Raw genomic sequence first — 20111 nt, forward strand, 5'->3', positions numbered from 1 at the left:
GTTATATACGTGTGTTATATACGTGTGTGTGTTATGTACGCGTGTGTGTTATGTACGTGTGTGTGTTATATACGTGTGTGTTATATACGTGTGTGTGTGTTATATACGTGTGTGTTATATACGTGTGTGTGTGTTATATACGTGTGTGTGTGTTATATACGTGTGTGTGTGTTATATACGTGTGTGTGTGTGTTATATACGTGTGTGTGTTATATACGTGTGTGTGTTATATACGTGTGTGTGTTATATACGTGTGTGTGTGTGTTATATACGTGTGTGTGTGTGTTATATACGTGTGTGTGTGTTATATACGTGTGTGTGTTATATACGTGTGTGTGTGTGTTATATACGTGTGTGTGTGTTATATACGTGTGTGTGTGTTATATACGTGTGTGTGTGTGTGTTATATACGTGTGTGTGTGTGTGTGTTATATACGTGTGTGTGTGTGTGTGTTATATACGTGTGTGTGTGTGTGTTATATACGTGTGTGTTATATACGTGTGTGTTATATACGTGTGTGTGTTATATACGTGTGTGTTATATACGTGTGTGTGTGTTATATACGTGTGTGTTATATACGTGTGTGTTATATACGTGTGTGTGTGTTATATACGTGTGTGTGTGTGTTATATATGTGTGTGTTATATACGTGTGTGTGTGTGTGTTATATACGTGTGTGTGTTATATACGTGTGTGTTATATACGTGTGTGTGTTATATACGTGTGTGTGTGTGTTATACGTGTGTGTGTTATATACGTGTGTGTTATATACGTGTGTGTGTGTTATATACGTGTGTGTGTTATATACGTGTGTGTGTTATATACGTGTGTGTTATATACGTGTGTGTGTTATACGTGTGTGTTATATACGTGTGTGTGTTATATACGTGTGTGTGTGTTATATACGTGTGTGTGTGTTATATACGTGTGTGTGTGTTATATACGTGTGTGTTATATACGTGTGTGTTATATACGTGTGTGTGTTATATACGTGTGTGTTATATACGTGTGTGTTATATACGTGTATGTGTTATGTACGTGTGTGTGTTATGTACGTGTGTGTGTTATATACGTGTGTGTGTGTTATATACGTGTGTGTGTGGTATATACGTGTGTGTTATATACGTGTGTGTGTGTTATATACGTGTGTGTGTGTTATGTACGTGTGTGTGTTATATACGTGTGTGTGTTATATACGTGTGTGTGTGTTATATACGTGTGTGTGTGTTATATACGTGTGTGTGTGTTATATACGTGTGTGTGTGTTATATACGTGTGTGTGTTATATACGTGCGTGTGTGTTATATACGTGTGTGTGTGTTATACGTGTGTGTGTGTGTGTTATATACGTGTGTGTGTTATATACGTGTGTTATATACGTGTGTGTGTGTGTGTTATATACGTGTGTGTGGTATATCCGTGTGTGTGTTATATACGTGTGTGTGTTATGTACGTGTGTGTGTTATGTACGTGTGTGTGTGTTATATACGTGTGTGTGTGTGTTATATACGTGTGTGTGTGTTATATACGTGTGTGTGTGTTATATACGTGTGTGTGTGTTATATACGTGTGTTATATACGTGTGTATGTTATATACGTGTGTGTATTATATACGTGTGTGTGTGTTATATACACGTGTGTTATATACGTGTGTGTGTGTTATATACGTGTGTGTTATATACGTGTGTGTGTGTTATATACGTGTGTTATATACGTGTGTGTGTTATGTACGCGTGTGTGTTATGTACGTGTGTGTGTTATATACGTGTGTGTTATATACGTGTGTGTGTGTTATATACGTGTGTGTTATATACGTGTGTGTTATATACGTGTGTGTGTGTTATATACGTGTGTGTGTTATATACGTGTGTGTGTGTTATATACGTGTGTGTTATATACGTGTGTGTGTTATATACGTGTGTGTTATATACGTGTGTGTGTGTTATATACGTGTGTGTGTGTTATATACGTGTGTGTATGTTATATACGTGTGTGTTATATACGTGTGTGTGTTATATACGTGTGTGTATTTTACATACGTGTGTGTGTTATATACGTGTGTGTGTTATATACGTGTGTGTGTGTGTGTTATATACGTCTGTGTGTCATATACGTGTGTGTGTGTTATATACGTGTGTGTATATTATATACGTGTGTGTGTTATATACGTGTGTGTGTTATATACGTGTGTGTATGTTATATACGTGTGTGTGTGTTATATACGTGTGTGTGTGTTATATACGTGTGTGTGTGTTATATACGTGTGTGTGTTATATACGTGTGTGTGTTATATACGTGTGTGTGTTATATACGTGTGTATTATATACGTGTGTGTTATATACGTGTGTGTGTTATATACGTGTGTGTGTGTTATATACGTGTGTGTGTTATATACATATGTGTGTTATATACGTGTGTGTGTTATATATGTGTGTTATATACGTGTGTGTGTGTTATATACGTGTGTGTTATATACGTGTGTGTGTTATATACGTGTGTGTGTTATATACGTGTGTGTGTGTTATATACGTGTGTGTGTGTGTTATATACGTGTGTGTGTTATATACGTGTGTGTGTGTGATACTCATTGGGGATTGGTAGTGTAGAGGGTTAGAGTGCTGCGCTTCGAACCCCGGCGACCCGAGTTCGATTCCCACTCACGGCCAACACCCATTGACGATTATCTGAACTAGTCGTGGGCTCCCCCTAGGTCGACTCGGCCTCAAGTGAGTACCTGGTGCGGTGTGTAAACATGGCCACTGGGGAGACAAAGGCGGTCGGGCGTGGTGCTGACCACCCACCCCCCTCGTGTGCCGTGCCGGCCTTCATAGGTGCTGCTCGCTAGCAGCCTGTTAAGGCTACACGGGGGATCTTTTTCTCTGTCGAGTTGGGAATTCACGAACTTCCAGCACAACGGTCCCCAGAAGTTCACTTCCGAGAACTACCCCCTGAAAGTCCTCCTCAGCAGGACCTCATGCTCCCTAACACCAGAGGGGTTTGCCTCTTCGTGCGCTTGTGTAAAATTAAGCAAAAACGTTGTACGCTGATAAAACCCGATAGGTTTTAGTCATCGGAGCTGGATTATGTCTGCTTACAGTTAGAGGGTCAAAAAAAACCCCCCAAAATTTTCATTTTTGACCCACCCCGGATAGCGCCCCCCAATGTAACTTGCCTTGAGAACCCAACCCAGGTTTGAACCTCCCCCCCCACCACTCCCCCCCCCCCCTCTGACGTTGGACAACCGGGCCTACCACCATCGTGAGCCCTCTCTTGAAGTGAAGTAAAAGAAAAAGAGAGAGGCAGCCAGCCAGCCAGCGGTGGGAGTCAAACCCAGGTTTATCATCGGCGGTGGCCAGGGAGCCCCGGCTGTGGCCCGGCCATGGCGGGGGGGCCCGGCCCGGCGCTGGACGTGCCGCGACTGTCATGAACTCGTCAAGCTCAGCCCGCAGCCAATCACCGGTGAGGGTTGACTGTTGGAATTCGATATCGGCCCTTTAACGTCAAAGTGGCTCCGGCCGCCGTCGCTGTTCGCGGCTCTTGAGCGGCCGCGGACTTCCTCCCTTGCGGGGACGACGTTTCAGCAGGGCTCGGGCAACGACTACGTCGACTACAACAACAACAACGACAACAACAACAACAACAACGACAACAACAACCGGCCCCGCGCAAATTCTCGCCCGCGCTTGCGCGTGAGCCTTTTTCGAGGGCTGGTGGAAAAAGTCACGCGCTAATTGGCATGTAAGTCATCGCGTTCCCACAAATTAGGGCAATCGGTGGGGGGGGGGGGGGGTGGGGGGGCGGGATGGAGACGTCGTTTAGGAATTATTTGTCGAAAGAAACGCCTGGAGGCGGGCAGCTCGCGTGCAGTGGGGTCAAGTGTGGGTACTGCAACCTGCTCCCAGCGCATGTCCTCGGCGTCGAAGGTTCAGAGGCTAAATACCCTTTATCGTAATCATCGTCACCATCTATGTATGTTGAGCTTGTGTCGCACCGTAAGTAGCCAACCGTGCTAATCATCATCATCATCACCATCGTCATCACCAACATCGTCGCCATCATCACCATGTTCGTGTGTACGTTGAACTTCTTTCGCGCCGTAACGGAGCCAACCGTGCTAGCCGTCATCGTCACCGTCACCATCATCATCGGGGTTGAAGTTGCGCCGTTGAAGGTTAAGACAATTTTGTCGGCGGTAATTATTCCGGAGCCGAGCGGCGAAGCAGCGATTAGCGACGCGCTGCGCCGCGAGTGCGGTGACCCGGGTTCAATTCCCGGCCCAGGGCTGCCAACGTGAGCGGCGAGCGACGCCTTGAGGGCTAACACCCCCCCGGAAAACTGCCGGGCGCCCTTCCCATCGCCCAGCCGCGCCGTCGACTTCACCGGCGGCAGCGGCGGCGGTGAAGCACGGTCGCGCCCCAGCCGCCCGCGACCGGCAACGGTGACCGAAGGGGTTAAATAAAGGACTTCGGACGGGGGGGTGGGGGGGGGAGAGTTGAACAACGGACGTCACATCCGGGCGCTGGCGCTTACTCAGAACAAACGTCAACTTAGGGCTCGTTTGCACCGGGCCTAACCCAGTCGTCATAGTCAGCAGCAGGAGCCGTTATCGATCCGCTGCTGGACGAAGGGCTCCCCGAGCCCGCCAGCAACTCTCGCGGCCCGACGACGCGCCTGGCTTGCGCGAGAGAATCGTCGTCGGAGACTCGTCGTCTGGCCGTGGTCTATCCGCTGCTGGATGAAGGCATCCCAAACAACCCCCCCCCCCAATCCCATTTGTTGTCATTGTAATGTTTTTTAATAGCTTTTTGTGTTTAGTTTGTCGTCTTAAAGCTTTCGTGACTGCAATGATTCATCTTCTTTGGTTCTTTCGGTAAAGTCACCACGTAGAATGAGAATAAAATAATAAATTGATAAAATAAAATAACACAATAATATTCTCACGACGTTTCGGCCACAACACAAGCAGCCTTCATCAGGTGAAGGGACGGCCTTCATCAGGAGAAGGGACGAGACTACCAGACAGTCTCGTCCCTTCACCTGATGAAGGCCGCTTGTGTTGTGGCCGAAACGTCGTGAGAATATTATTGTGTTATTTTATTTTATCAATTTATTATTTTATTCTCATTCTTCGTGACTTTACCGAAAGAACCAAAGAAGATAGTTTGTCGTCCTTTACAAAACCGCCCGCACCTCCGATTATTCACGGTTGGCTATGTACGGTGCGAAAGAAGTATACATACATACATGGTGATGATGATGGTGGTGGTGATGATGGTGAGGGCGCCACGGTGGCTATGAGATGTTAACTACCTCGCCTGGTGTACAGGAGGTCGTGGGTTTGATCCAGACCCCTGATGCCTGCTGCTGCTGCTGTATATTTGGAGTTAGCGGTGTCTCTCTCCCCGTGGTCGCGTGGATTTTTCTCCGGATCCTCCGGTTTTTCCCTCCACATTTAGAATCACGTGTTTGAGAGTATGTGGCTGCTTCTTTAAATGTCCTAATGATGGGGCCACTTCGTTGAGCTTTCATTTGTGGCCAGGTCGCTTCCGAAAAACAGCTGTACAGCTCAGTGGCCCTTACCTGGTTATGGTGGTGATGATGATGGTGGTTATGATGATGGTGGGGATGATGGTTAGGATGATTAGTATGGTGCGAAAAAAGTTCTACATACATACAACCCCCTTCCCCACACCCCCATCGTAATAATAATCTCACGGTCGCGTGAAGCGACAGTTCATCTAGTGAGCTGATCGCGGTATCCAGCAGCAGATCGACCACGGCCGACGATAATCACGACGACGACGACGACGTCTATTCGCTCGTGAAACTTTAACCGGCGGGCGTTTAAAAACCCCCCAAAAAAACTCCCTTATTAGTTTCGTACGGAGAAGCATAAGAAAAAAAGTCCCACTTAGAAATATCTCCGGTTGCACGAGGGGTGATTAGGCAGGGAATAAGAAACACGCCCGATGGTGAGCGATGTGACCCCAACTCCCCCACCACCCCCCCCCCCCCCGGGGAGGGTTCAAATCGACAACACCTTGCGCCCAGCTGGGTCTGGATTTAAAACGCTCCGGGCACACACATGAGTGCCCCCATGCCTCCGCCCCCCCCCCTAGCGCTCCCCCCCCCCCACGCTCCCCCCCGTGCCTCCACCCCCTTCCCCCTCCGCGCTCCCCCCCCCGTGCCTCCACCCCCCCCTTCCCCCACCCCGCGCTCCCCCTCCCCCGTGCCTCCGCCCCCCCCCTCCGCGCTCCCCCCCCCGTACGTCCACACCCCCCCCCCCCCACGCTACCCCCCTTTACAAATGTCCCGTGCCGTAATGATGGTGGTGGTGGTGACGAAGCCAGCTCCGCTGAGTTGTCGTTTGTGATGTGCGGGTCGCTTCTGAAGAAGGGCTGCTATGTAGCTCAAGTGGGCCTTAGCTGGTAAAATAAAATAAATAAAAATATTTTAGATTCGTCTATGGGTCTTCTGTACATCTCTGTGGGTCTCTATGCATCTCTGTTCATCTCTGTGGGTCTCTATGCATCTCTGTGCGTCTCTATGCGTCTCTGTTCATCTCTGTGGGTCTCTATGGGTCTCTATGGGTCTCTATGGGTCTCTGTTAATCTCTGTGCGTTTCTATGGATGTCTGCGCATCTCTATGCATCTCTATGGGTATCTATGCATCTCTATACGTTTAGACTCTTTGGCTGAGTTGTCGTTTGTGGGTCTCTGAATCTCTATGAATCTCTATGCAGAGTATTTGGCGGCTGCTGTAAATCTCCACGTGATGATGATGGTGATGATATCAGCAACTTTGCTGAGCTGTCATTTGCGATGGTCAGGTCGCTTCTGAAAAATAAGCTAACAGCTCAGTGAATATCGTTTTGTTTTATATTGTGTCAGTGATTTACTCATTGGCTCTTTCGGTAAAGTCACGTAGAAAATAAAATCAAATAATAATAGAATTTCGACGTTTCGGTTGCAACACAAGCAACCCATCATCAGGTAAGAACGAGTGATAAAACACAGACACGGAAAACAACGCAGACAGACGCACGTGCCGAGACACACACCGAGCGAGACACACACCAAGAGAGGACTGGGGAGGCGGACAAACGAGGGGACCAGCAGTCAAACGGAGGGGACAATGAGGGAGCAGTCTGGAATTCCGCACCACAGTGGCCGGAGGCGAGACAATGGTTTAGAGTTAAAAAAAAAAAATCTAAAGTTTGAGAAAACAAATTTAGTAAAATTAAGAAGTGTAATGCAATGCGACGGAGAGAGTTGGCTAACACACAGTTAACGTATTGCCTTGTTGATTAACGTGCTCCCAAAGATTGTTAAATTAGAAGTAAAGTGTGAGTTATATTCTTAGCTCTTTCGGTAAAGTCACGTTGAAGGGAAACAATAAAATAATAAAATATAAATAAAACAATAAAAATTCTCACGACGTTTCGACCATAACACAAACGGTCGTCATCAGGTGTGTCGGTTCGCATTATTTTTTTTTTGAACGATTTATTTATTTATAAGAACCGTTTTAAAAATAAATAAGTTAATGCGAAACCGACACACCTGATGACGACCGTTTGTGTTATGGTCGAAACGTCGTGAGAATTTTTATTGTTTTATATATATTGTATTATTTTATTGTTTCCCTTCAACGTTACTTTACCGAAAGAGCTAAGAATATGAATTACTGCAGTCACGAAAGCTTTAAATCAAAATTTAAAAGTGTGAGTTGTGAGCAAACCCTCCCCGTATAGAGGTGGTTCAAATGGAAACAACAAAGGCGGACACACATGTTTGCGTGTCTGTGTTTTATCATTCATTCTTACCTGTTGATGGCTGCATGTGTTGCAACCGAAGCGTAGTATTCTATTATTATTTGATTTTATTGTCCACGTGACTTTACCGAAAGAACCAAAGAGTAATTCCTGCAGTCACGAAAGCTTTGAAAACTAAATTTTGATTTAAAGCTTTCGTGACTGCAGGGATCATATTCTTGGTTCTTTCGGTAAAGTCACGTAGAAGGGAAACAATAAAATTATAAAATATAAAACAATAAAATTATCACGACGTTTCGACTGCAACACAAGCAATCATCATCAGGTGTGGAAACCACAACAAGAAAACTTGAAAAATGTGGCGGTTTTTTAACGTTAGCACCATGGAGAGCGATTTGACAGTTTGTTCAGATGGACGAGTCCATCTATGTTCGGAAAAGAGGAGGGGGGAGACGAAAATAATGGATGCGGTCTGAAAGCCACCTTAAGCGTGATCAATCAATTAAGACCCGAAATGGTTTATCAAATCCTTCCAATGATTGCTAAGCCAGAATCCATCTTCTCGGTTGAAATTGTCTCTGTGTTTGTATATGTGGATAGCCTCATGAACGAATCTCTCATGATAGCCAGATGGCTTGCAAAGAACCTCTGTCTTGGAGAAGTCAATGTCATGTGAACCTACTGAATTATAACAGTGATCTGCCACGGCCGAGGTGTTGGTCCTATTGTTTATTATTATTGTTTCCCTTCTAAGTGACTTCGGAAACTAGTTTGTTATTGATTTTTTTTACTTTCCTGTACTTTGCACTCCTGTGACCCCGACTGGATATCTGTGACAAAGAGCTTCATAGCTCATCGGATTCCTCCAGTAGCATAAATAAACATTCTGATTCTGATTTGGCTGCTTGACATTTCCCACGTGATAAGCCACTTTGTTGAGCTGTCGTTTGACGCTTCTGCAACGACACAAAGCTGATGGCCCGGTGAGCTTTTACCCGGTAAAAATTCAAACACTGTTTAGTTCCAATAGCTTTTAGTGATTTGCTTCCCTTTCTTACAGTTTGCGCTCCTGCCCTGGGCTTTGCATTGCTTGTGGCCGTGCGGCCGAGGGGTTGGGTAAGAGGAAAACAACATTATTATTTATTTTACACGGAGGGAGACGGATCGTCGTACGTGAAGGAGACGTTTGTCCCGCTCATCTCTCTCGTTTCGTCTTCTTGTAACGTGTCGCCCACGCCCGCCGCCCTGTCCCCGTGTCTCCCGAACAGAACGGGGCCGAGGATGTGAAGAACCACCGGTGGTTCAAGGGCGTCGACTGGTCAGCCGTGCCTCTCAAGAGGCTCAATGTAAGTGTCGCGGGCTCGCTGGCTGCGCCCGTTGCTCCCGCCCGCGAGTCGCTGACGTGGAGATGGGTCGACGGCCTCTGCACAGGAGGACGTGGTGCCGAGCGGACTTTGCCAATGAACGTTACCGGCGGTGTTCAGGTCGAACCTCTGTGGAGGAGGAGGAGGAGGAGGGAGGAGGCTTGTGAAGGACGCTGACGGTTGCCCGAATATTGTTCATTCATCCGTACGACCCCCTCAAGGTCGTTAAGATCTGCAGACTCCGCCCTTGTGTGTGTGCACGCCTGGATCTCGGCTGCGTTCCTGGGGTGAGCGGGCGACTCGCTGTGGCTGCGCCACGGTTTGTGGAATTCCCTACCGTTGGAAATTCGTTCGTCCGACAGTGTGCGTACTGTGAAGTCTCTTCTTAAGTCAGTTCATTCCGTTTAGCTTCTCTCTTGGCCCTTGTCTTATCCTTGTTCTTACAAGGCGCCTTGAGAGACGTTGGTGGAAGGCGCCTTACAGGTACATGTAAATTATTATTATTATTATTTTTACTGCCTCCGGAGTAGGCGACACGCATCGCCTCCTTCCCACGCGTTGGCCAGCAGCCTCGCGACGACATGAAAACCACATTTCCCCGAAACCCCCTTTGAGGCGTTGTGGCTCGACAGCACGGAGCGAGCGAACAACAGCACGGCGCGCTAGCGAGTGAGCGAGCGATAGCACGGCGTGAGTGAGTGAGCGAGCGATAGCACGGAGCGAGTGAACAACAGCACGGCGCACGAGCGAGCGAGCGATAGCACGGCGTGAGTGAACAACAGCACAACGCACGAGCGAGCGAGCGATAGCACGGCGTGAGTGAACAACAGCACAGCTAGCGAGCGAGTGAGCGATAGCACGGCGTGAGTGAACAACAGCATGGCACGCGAGCGAGTGAGCGAGCGATAGCACGGCGTGAGTGAACAACAGCACAGCTAGCGAGCGAGCGAGCGATAGCACGGCGTGAGTGAACAACAGCACAGCGAGCGAGCGACAGCACAGCACGAGCGAGCCCTGTGCGGGAGGGGGCCGCGTCGCAGGTCGGCCAGCCGCGCTGCGAACCCGGTCGCACCCGAGTTCGATTCCCGCTCGCGGCCAACGACCCCCGCGTTCGGTTTCCCCGCTCGCGAGCGACAACAGCGGGAGATATGTATCTGAACCCTTGCGGGCCTCCCCTAGGTCGACTCAGTCTGAAGTGAGGAGCTGGTGCGGTGTGTAGTAAACATCGCCACTGGGGAGACAAAGGCGTTCGGGCGTGGCGTGCTGGCCCACCCCACCCCCTCGTGTGCCGTGGCCGGCCTTCACAGGTGCTGCTACTCGCTAACGGCACTTGCCCCTCCAGTCTGTTGAGGCTGTACGGGGGATTTTTGTTCATTCTGAAGGTTTTTGGGCGAGATCGCGTGAATATAAAAGTGTCGAAAATCTCCACCACCTGACATGGTCAATCAGTAAGTGGATTTGTCACGTAAACAAAACGCCGAATAGTGACTACTTCTTCAGCCCACCGGTGTGTGTTGAAGAGTGACTCCACAACATTCACAATCTGAGTACGACGTTTCGCCAGTAATTGCATCCAGCATCATCGGGCGATTTGCCAAATCGATTTGGCGAATTTAGACTTACGCGATCTTGCCCAAAAACCTTTATGATGAATAATATTGGTCGCGAAAGCCTGCTAATTTTTAAGCTGGGGGATCTTTGTCTTTGTTTTGCGTTTGGGGGGGAGCGGTGGCGCAGCGGTGAGCACCGCTGCGCTTCGAACCCCGGCGACCCGAGTTCGATTCCCGCCCGTGGCCACCAGCAACACCGGGTGACGATCATGGACCTCCCCTAGGTCGACTCGGCCTCAAATGAGTACTCGGTGTGGTGGAGCTTTGTCTGAAAACAAAAGCCGGACTACTTTGCAGAGACTCCAAAGCTCACAAAAACAACGTTTTTTTATTTTTGCACGCTATATTTGTTAAGTAAAAATGCCAAACCGTAAAATCTTGATTTGAAGCTTTCGTGACTGCAGGAATCCGTACTCTTTGGTCCTTTCGGTAAAGTCACGTGGGTAAAGAAAATAAAAATAAATAAATTAAATCACGACGTTTCGGACACAACATCAGGTGGGACAACCACAGCAAAAAAAAAAAACAGTTGCTGAAGTAGTGTTGTGTCCGAAACGTCGTGGTTTAATGTATTTTTGTTATTTTCTTTACCTATGCGACTTTACCGAACGAACCAAGGATAATGTTACAGGACGTTTCGATCGCAACACAAGCGGTCGTCCTCGGGCGGGAAAAAAAAACAATCCAGCAGTGGAAACTGCTGAGCCAGGAAGAAAAACGTTGCCACTGCTGAATTATTCTGACCGCCTTAGGGCGACCGCTTGTGTTGCGATCGAAACATCGTGATATTTTTTATTTATTTTTCTACCCACGTGACTTTACCGAAAGAACCAAAGAGTGTGAAGCCGTAACATGTAACCATTTTTTTTATTTCTTCTTAAAGTTAATTAAAATAACGGTCGTAAAAGTAAAAAAAAAATAGAAAAAAATTTGGGCCGTAAATATTGAAGGGAGGTTACGTCAGGAATGTCGTCGTGAATGCGGGCTTTCTGAAATGGCCTGCCAACATCACCTCGGGCTGGACGTAAAACGGAGAATTCGTTCAAACACGCAAATTCTTTGGTTAGTGAAGAAATACAAAATTGACGTGCCAAAAAAATGTTGGCCCTCCACAAATGAGCAAATTGTGGTGGCGGAAATTGTATGTCCGTAAAAACGTGATTTTTATTTTCTTTTTACCAGGTAAGGCCCCACTGAGCGACCCTAGCTATCGCAAACGGAAGTGGCTTATCATGTGGAGATTCATAGCAGCCAAATACGCATAGAGACCCACGGAGATGCGTAGAGACCCACAGAGATGGTTAGAGACCCACAGAGATGGATAGAGACCCACAGAGATGCATAGGGACCCATCGAGACCCATATAGATTCATAGAGATACATAGCGGTCCATTGAGACTAAACTAAACTATTTTTATTCTTGGTTCTTTTGGTAAAGTCACCACGTTGAAGGGAAACAATAAAATAATAAAAATATAAAACAATAAAATTCTCACGACGTTTCGACTGCAACACAAGCAATCATCACACCTGATGATGATTGCTTGTGTTGCAATCATCATCACAAAAAAATCGTCTCCCCCCTCCTCTTTTCAGAACATAGATGGACTAGTCCTTCTAAATAAACTGCGAAATCGCTGCGCGTGGCGCTGACGTTTTTTAAATAAATAAATAAATACACCGTTTAAAAATAAATAAATGTATGCAAACCGACACACCTGAAGACGACCGTTTGTGTTATGGTCGAAACGTCGTGAGAATTTTTATTGTTTTATATATATTTTATTATTTTATTGTTTCCCTTCAACGTGACTTTACCGAAAGAACTAAGAAGATGATGAGAGAGACACGCTAACTCCAAACATACAGCAGCCGTCAAGGTCGGGATCGAACTCACGACCTCCTATATACCTGGCGAGGTAGTTAACAGCTCCTAGCCGCCGTGATGATGATGAGAGAGAGACACGCTAACTCCAAATATACAGCAGCTGTTATGGTCGGGATCGAACTTACGACCTCCTGTATATCTGGCGAGGTAGTTAAAATCTCCTAGCCACCGTGATGGTGATGATGAGAGAGACACGCTAACTCCAAACATACAGCAGCCGTCAGGGTCGGGATCGAACTCACGACCTCCTGTATACCTGGCGAGGTAGTTAACAGCTTCTAGCCGCCGTGATGATGATGAGAGAGAGACACGCTAACTCCAAATATACAGCAGCTGTTAGGGTCAGGATCGAACTTACGACCTCCTGTATATCTGGCGAGGTAGTTAAAATCTCCTAGCCACCGTGATGGTGATGATGAGAGAGACACGCTAACTCCAAACATACAGCAGCCGTCAGAGTCGGGATCGAACTCACGACCTCCTGTATACCTGGCGAGGTAGTTAACAGCTCTTAGCCGCCGTGATGATGATGATGAGAGAGAGACACGCAGACTCCAAATATACAGTAGCAGACGTCAGGGTCGGGCTTGATCTCACGACCTCCTGTACACCAGGCGAGGTAGTTAACATCTCCTAGCCACCTTGTATGTATGTCAATCTTCTTACGTAGCCAACCGTGCTAGTCGGGAGAAATTCTACATTTCCAAGGCAAGGAGTGAGTGAGATAGATGCTATCTCCTTCGCGTGGTATGCAGGAGGTCGTGGCTGTAATCGCGTTTGTATATTTTGGAGTTTGCATGTCCTCCCCCACCCCCCCTTGTTCTGCAGTGCGAGGGAGAGTGAGTGTGTGAGAGTGATTATGAGTGAGTGTGTGAGAGTGAGTGTGTGAGAGTGAGTGTGAGTGAATGTGTGAGAGTGTGAGTGAATGTGTGAGAGTGTGACAGTGAGTGTGAGTGAGTGTGTGAGAGTGTGACAGTGAGTGTGTGAGAGTGTGACAGTGAGTGTGTGAGAGTGTGACAGTGAGTGTGTGAGAGTGTGACAGTGAGTGTGTGAGAGTGTGACAGTGAGTGTGAGTGAGTGTGTGAGAGTGTGACAGTGAGTGTGAGTGAGTGTGTGAGAGTGTAACAGTGAGTGTGTGAGAGAGAGTGAGTGTGCGAGAGTGTGACAGTGAGTGAGTATTTGAGTGACAGAGCCGAGTGTGAATGTGTGAATGTGTGAATGCTAGTATGAGGGAGTGTGAGCGAGACAGTGAGTTGGATTCTCGCTCACGGCTAACACCACGATCATCCGAGTCTCCTCTAGGTCGACTCAGTCTCAAAACGAGTGCGTGGTGCGGTGCGCAAAAAAAACATCGCCACTGGGGAGACAAAGGCGGCCGTGCACGGTGCTGGCCCCCCACCCCCGCGTGTGCCGTGCCGGCCTTCACAGAGCGACCGAGCGAAACAGAGACGGCGAGTGATTGCGCGCGAGGCAAAACGACCGACTTTCCGCGGTGCCTACGACCCCCTCGCTCCACCGAATTAGCCGCCGCCGCCACGGCGGAATGCGTGCCGCCCCCCGGCATCGCGGCCCGGCAAGTGGCCCCCACGCCGCGGCCGCCTCTACGCCACGTCGCGCCATCTTGAACCCCAACCGACCTCTCGAACCGTCTCGGGCCGGTCAACTCCGAGGTCATTCCTCCCCCGTCCACAAATCCCTCGCAACACCCCCCCCCCCCGCATCCACCCCTTCCACCCGTCCTCCCCCCGACCTCACATCGTCGGGGGTCGGGGTCGAAACCCACGAACTCCTGCGCACCAGGCGAGGTAGTTAACATCTCCTAGCCACCGTGGTTAACGCCCCGGTGCGTGCCAACCGCAAGCACCCCACGCACGGCCCTCCGCCAGAGAGCCCCGCCGCGGCGTCGTTCTAAAGAAGAGTTGGCTGGGAGTAATCCGTGCCTGCGTCACGGATTACTCGCGAGCCCCTCGAGAGAGAGAGATAGGCGGGGGGGGGGGGGGCTCTTTGGAGCTGTCGACGGGGGAAGCCCTTACCCCACCCGGTAGGGGTCCTTACCCCACCCGGTAGGGGCCCTTACCCCACCCGGTAGGGGCCCTTACCCCACCTGGTAGTGGCCCTTACCCCACCCGGTAGCGGCCCTTACCCCACCCGGTAGGGGCCCTTACCCCACCCGGTAGCGGCTCTTACCGAGCGCTTTCAGGTGCTGCACCTTTTTTTCCCAGCGTGGAAGGAAAGCGAATTCCACGAGGTGCCGTCGTAAGCGAGGAGGCACTCGATGCGGGCGCACAATCCTGACCTTGCCCCCCCCCCCCTCCCAGCGTTAACTCTCTCCTCACACTGCCGCAACGCCACCCGCCCCCCCCCCCCAACCTCCTCCGCATTCCTGCCAGAGGTTTTCGCGGCCCGCGCGGCCCTCTGCCGACGTCCGACGTTCCGTGACACGCGTGCCGGCAGCTTCTTCCCCCTCCCTCTCTCTCTCCCTCTCTCGCTTGACACCGGTCCGAGCGAGCGAGCGAGAGAGAGAGAGCCGTTTCGGTGACCCCGGGGGGGGGGGAGGGGTGGGTGGGGGAGGGTGCCGGCGGTCGCGGCGACGAAGCCTCGAACGCCGGTCAGGAGGCCCGCCATCACCGCACGCCGGGATGGAGTCACGTGGCCCCATGCCCACCCCCACCCCCCCCCCCGCCCCCCCCGCCGCCACCACCACACCACCGCGCCGCAAATCCTTCCGCAATCCCCTCCGCCGTCGGAGGCCGCATCCGGCAAGGAGATGGGCGGGGCCGGAGAGCGTTCAACGCTCTCCGGCCCCGCGTGCCGGGCTGCGCGGGCTTTCCTGTTGCCGCGCTAATGGCACGCACACGCGCAGAGAGAGCGCTCGCCGCCACAAGTTAACCGCGATGGCCTCGCCGATCTCGTCAAGCGTCACCGCGCGGGAAACTCCGGTCACCCTCGCGGCGGCGGCGGCGGCGGCTGCTGCTGCTGGCCGTCGTACAAAGACGGCGGTCGCACCGCATCGCGCGGCGCTTTCAGACGCGCTTCTGCGGCCGTCTGGAACGCTCTCTTCACTTCCGATGTTAGGAAGTCGCTGGAGCTGTGCGCACCTTTAAATCATCATCATTATCTCATCATCATCTTCATCATCTTCATCATCATCTTCATCTCGATTGACAAAGTCATTTCTTTAGAGCTGCTTTTTGTGCGTTAGTTTGTTGTTCTTTAACCCCGGCAACCTCCGATCGGCGCGGTTGGCTTACGCAACGGTGCGAAAGACGCTCAACGTACGTACTGAATCGGAGCATTTAGTCGTTTTGCAGGAGGAGGAATCCGATGACCGATGAAGCTCTCTCTCTCTTTTTTTTTCATTACACAGATGTCCAGTAGGGGGCATGGGGGGGGGGGGTGGGGGGTGGGGTGGAGGTCGAAAGGGTCAGCAAATCGCGAAAAACAAAAAATCAAAACGTAAAATAAAAATGGTGCGTGTCCCACCGGTCGCGGTGCACCGCCGCCACCGCAGCAGCAAGCAACCGGCGGGCGACGGCTCGGTAGACGCCACGCCATTCACCAGCCCCCGGTTGCGTCGGGTGGAGGAGGGGCGCACAACACGCACGCGCACGTCGGAATTTCTACTCTCGTGGGCGGATCGTTTGCTTTGGTTGCCCCTCGGGGGAGGCGCTGGTGGGGGCGGCCAGAATTTGAAGCGGAACGATTGAACAAAATAAACCAGCTTCGTTGGGTTGGAGTTGGCTCCCGTGGTGGTGGTTTGGATGGCTCGCGAGTGGTGCTCGCGTTCACGTGAAGGGGGGGAGGGGGGGGAGGGGGGGGTTGCTGAGTCAGCACCGAGGAAATCCAGCCGCTTGGGTTTCTGTCTTTCATACGGGGTTCGCGGTGGCCGTGTCAGAGACACTTTTTAACATGATTATTATCCCCCGTGTAGCCTAAACAGACTGTTAGGGAAAGTGCTGTTAGCGAACAGCGCTTACGAGTGAGTGTGATGGTGGGTGAGATGGTGATTGAGGGAGTGGGTGAGTGTGATGGTGGGTGAGATGGTGAGTGGGTGAGTTGGTGAGATGGTGAGTGAAGGAGTGGGTGAGTGTGATGGTGGGTGTAATGGTGAGTGGATGAGTGTGATGGTGGGTGTGATGGTGAGTGGGTGAGTGTGATGGTGGGTGAGATGGTGAGTGGGTGAGTGGGTGAGTTGGTGAGATGGTGAGTGAAGGAGTGGGTGAGTGTGATGGTGGGTGTGATGGTGAGTGGATGAGTGTGATGGTGGGTGTGATGGTGAGTGGATGAGTGTGATGGTGGGTGTGATGGTGAGTGGGTGAGTGTGATGGTGGGTGAGATGGTAAGTGAAGGAGTGGGTGAGTGTGATGGTGGGTGTGATGGTGGGTGTGATGGTGAGTGGGTGAGATGGTGAGTGAAGGAGTGGGTGAGTGTGATGGTGGGTGAGATGGTGAGTGGATGAGTGTGATGGTGGGTGAGATGGTGAGTGGGTGAGTGTGATGGTGGGTGAGATGGTGAGTGGGTGAGTTGTGATGGTGGGTGAGATGGTGAGTGGATGAGTGTGATGGTGAGTGAAGGAGTAGGTGAGTGTGATGGTGGGTGTGATGGTGAGTGAAGGAGTGGGTGATTGTGATGGTGGGTGAGATGTTGAGTGGGTGAGTTGTGATGGTGGGTGAGATGGTGAGTGGGTGAGTGTGATGGTGGGTGTGATGGTGAGTGAAGGAGTGGGTGATTGTGATGGTGGGTGAGATGGTGAGTGGGTGAGTTGTGATGGTGGGTGAGATGGTGAGTGGATGAGTGTGATTGTGGGTGTGATGGTGAGTGAAGGAGTGGGTGATTGTGATGGTGGGTGAGATGGTGAGTGGGTGATTGTGATGGTGGATGAGATGGTGAGTGGGTGGGTTGTGATGGTGGGTGAGATGGTGAGTGGATGAGTGTGATGGTGGGTGTGATGGTGAGTGAAGGAGTGGGTGAGTTGTGATGGTGGGTGAGATGGTGAGTGGGTGAGTTGTGATGGTGGGTGAGATGGTGAGTGGGTGAGTTGTGATGGTGGGTGAGATGGTGAGTGGGTGAATGTGATGGTGGGTGAGATGGTGAGTGGGTGAGTGTGATGGTGGGTGAGATGGTGAGTGGGTGAGTGTGATGGTGGGTGAGATGGTGAGTTTCAGTTGATTCTCATTGGCATGAGTGACCCAGTTGAGAGGCCTTTTTGTTTTGTTTACAGTCCACTCTCGATTATCCGCGCGCGGTTTGTCCGATTTGTTGATTAACCGCGCACCTGAGATTTCGACGTGTGTCAACTTATTCCCTTAAGCCCAAATGAATCATCTTAAAACAGTTACGCGTTGTTATTCTTGGACATGTTTATTACAAGTCACCGAAAAAACATGTGATCCTGTTAATCCGGCGTCCACGACATGGTGACTGCTACAGCAGTTGCCACACCTTTACAACAGTGGGCGGCGCCGTTTGATTGACGTTGATCGGCGTGGCTCTGCTGCCGTCGTCTGCTCGGTAGGCCCGAGTCTGGCGCGGGAGCCAGGGAAGTGTTACTATCACGGAGCACGCGCATCGGTCGGTCGGTCGGTCGTGTCCGTTTCCCGAATCGAAAGAGTAACAATCGCAATCGTCGGTTGCGCTTCAACTTGAGCGCTTCAACTTGAGCGCTTCAACTTGAGCGCCTCAACTTGAGCGCTTCAATTTGAGCGATTCAACTTGAGCGCCTCAACTTGATCGATTCAACTTGAGCGCTTCAACTTGAGCGCCTCAACTTGATCGAATCAACTTGAGCGCCTCAACTTGAGCGCCTCAAGTTGAGTCGCTCAACTTGAGCGCTTCAACTTGAGCGCCTCAACTTGAGCGACTCAACTTGAGCGCCTCAACTTGAGCGCCTCAACTTGAGCGCCTCAACTTGAGCACTTCAACTTGAGCGCCTCAACTTGAGCGCCTCAACTTGAGCGCTTCAACTTGAGCGCTTCAACTTGAGCGACTCAACTTGAGCGACTCAACTTGAGCGCCTCAACTTGAGCGCCTCAACTTGAGCGCCTCAACTTGAGCGCCTCAACTTGAGCGCCTCAACTTGAGCGCTTCAACTTGAGCGACTCAACTTGATCGATTCAACTTGAGCGCTTCAACTTGAGCGCTTCAACTTGAGCGCCTCAACTTGAGCGATTCAACTTGAGCGCCTCAACTTGAGCGACTCAACTTGAGCGATTCAACTTGAGCGCTTCAACTTGAGCGCCTCAACTTGAGCGCTTCAACTTGAGCGACTCAACTTGAGCGCCTCAACTTGAGCGCTTCAACTTGAGCGCTTCAACTTGAGCGACTCAACTTGAGCGACTCAACTTGAGCGACTCAACTTGAGCGCCTCAACTTGAGCGCCTCAACTTGAGCGCCTCAACTTGAGCGCCTCAACTTGAGCGCTTCAACTTGAGCGCTTCAACTTGAGCGACTCAACTTGATCGATTCAACTTGAGCGCTTCAACTTGAGCGCCTCAACTTGAGCGCCTCAACTTGAGCGACTCAACTTGAGCGCTTCAACTTGAGCGCTTCAACTTGAGCGCCTCAACTTGAGCGATTCAACTTGAGCGACTCAACTTGAGCGCTTCAACTTGAGCGCCTCAACTTGAGCGCCTCAACTTGAGCGACTCAACTTGAGCGCTTCAACTTGAGCGCTTCAACTTGAGCGCCTCAACTTGAGCGATTCAACTTGAGCGACTCAACTTGAGCGCTTCAACTTGAGCGCCTCAACTTGAGCGACTCAACTTGAGCGACTCAACTTGAGCGCCTCAACTTGAGCGCCTCAACTTGAGCGATTCAACTTGAGCGCCTCAACTTGAGCGCCTCAACTTGAGCGATTCAACTTGAGCGCCTCAACTTGAGCGCCTCAACTTGAGCGATTCAACTTGAGCGCCTCAACTTGAGCGCCTCAACTTGAGCGCCTCAACTTGAGCGCCTCAACTTGAGCGATTCAACTTGAGCGCCTCAACTTGAGCGCCTCAACTTGAGCGATTCAACTTGAGCGCCTCAACTTGAGCGCCTCAACTTGAGCGCCTCAACTTGAGCGCCTCAACTTGAGCGCCTCAACTTGAGCGATTCAACTTGAGCGCCTCAACTTGAGCGCCTCAACTTGAGCGATTCAACTTGAGCGCCTCAACTTGAGCGCCTCAACTTGAGCGATTCAACTTGAGCGCCTCAACTTGAGCGCCTCAACTTGAGCGCCTCAACTTGAGCGCCTCAACTTGAGCGCCTCAACTTGAGCGCCTCAACTTGAGCGATTCAACTTGAGCGCCTCAACTTGAGCGCCTCAACTTGAGCGCTTCAACTTGAGCGCCTCAACTTGAGCGCCTCAACTTGAGCGCCTCAACTTGAGCGATTCAACTTGAGCGCCTCAACTTGAGCGCCTCAACTTGAGCGCCTCAACTTGAGCGCCTCAACTTGAGCGCTTCAACTTGAGCGCCTCAACTTGAGCGCTTC

The 20111-nt window shown here is 50.5% G+C and overlaps 1 protein-coding gene across 1 annotated transcript in view; it reads left to right on the forward strand.

Annotated features, from left to right (window-relative positions):
- The window catches only part of LOC116956326 (cAMP-dependent protein kinase catalytic subunit PRKX-like), a 107096-nt gene that overhangs the window by 81953 nt on the left and 5032 nt on the right, over positions 1 to 20111 (forward strand). Inside the window, exon 4 of the mRNA XM_076054111.1 lies at positions 9045 to 9122. Within this exon, the coding sequence (XP_075910226.1) occupies positions 9045 to 9122 (78 nt within the window). The remainder of the gene's footprint in view (positions 1 to 9044; positions 9123 to 20111) is intronic.

The sequence above is a fragment of the Petromyzon marinus genome, chromosome 64, assembly GCF_048934315.1.
Source record: "Petromyzon marinus isolate PM22_M1 ecotype Great Lakes invasive population chromosome 64, UKy_Petmar_22M1.pri1.0, whole genome shotgun sequence".
In the NCBI taxonomy this organism is placed as follows: Eukaryota; Metazoa; Chordata; class Hyperoartia; order Petromyzontiformes; family Petromyzontidae; genus Petromyzon; species Petromyzon marinus.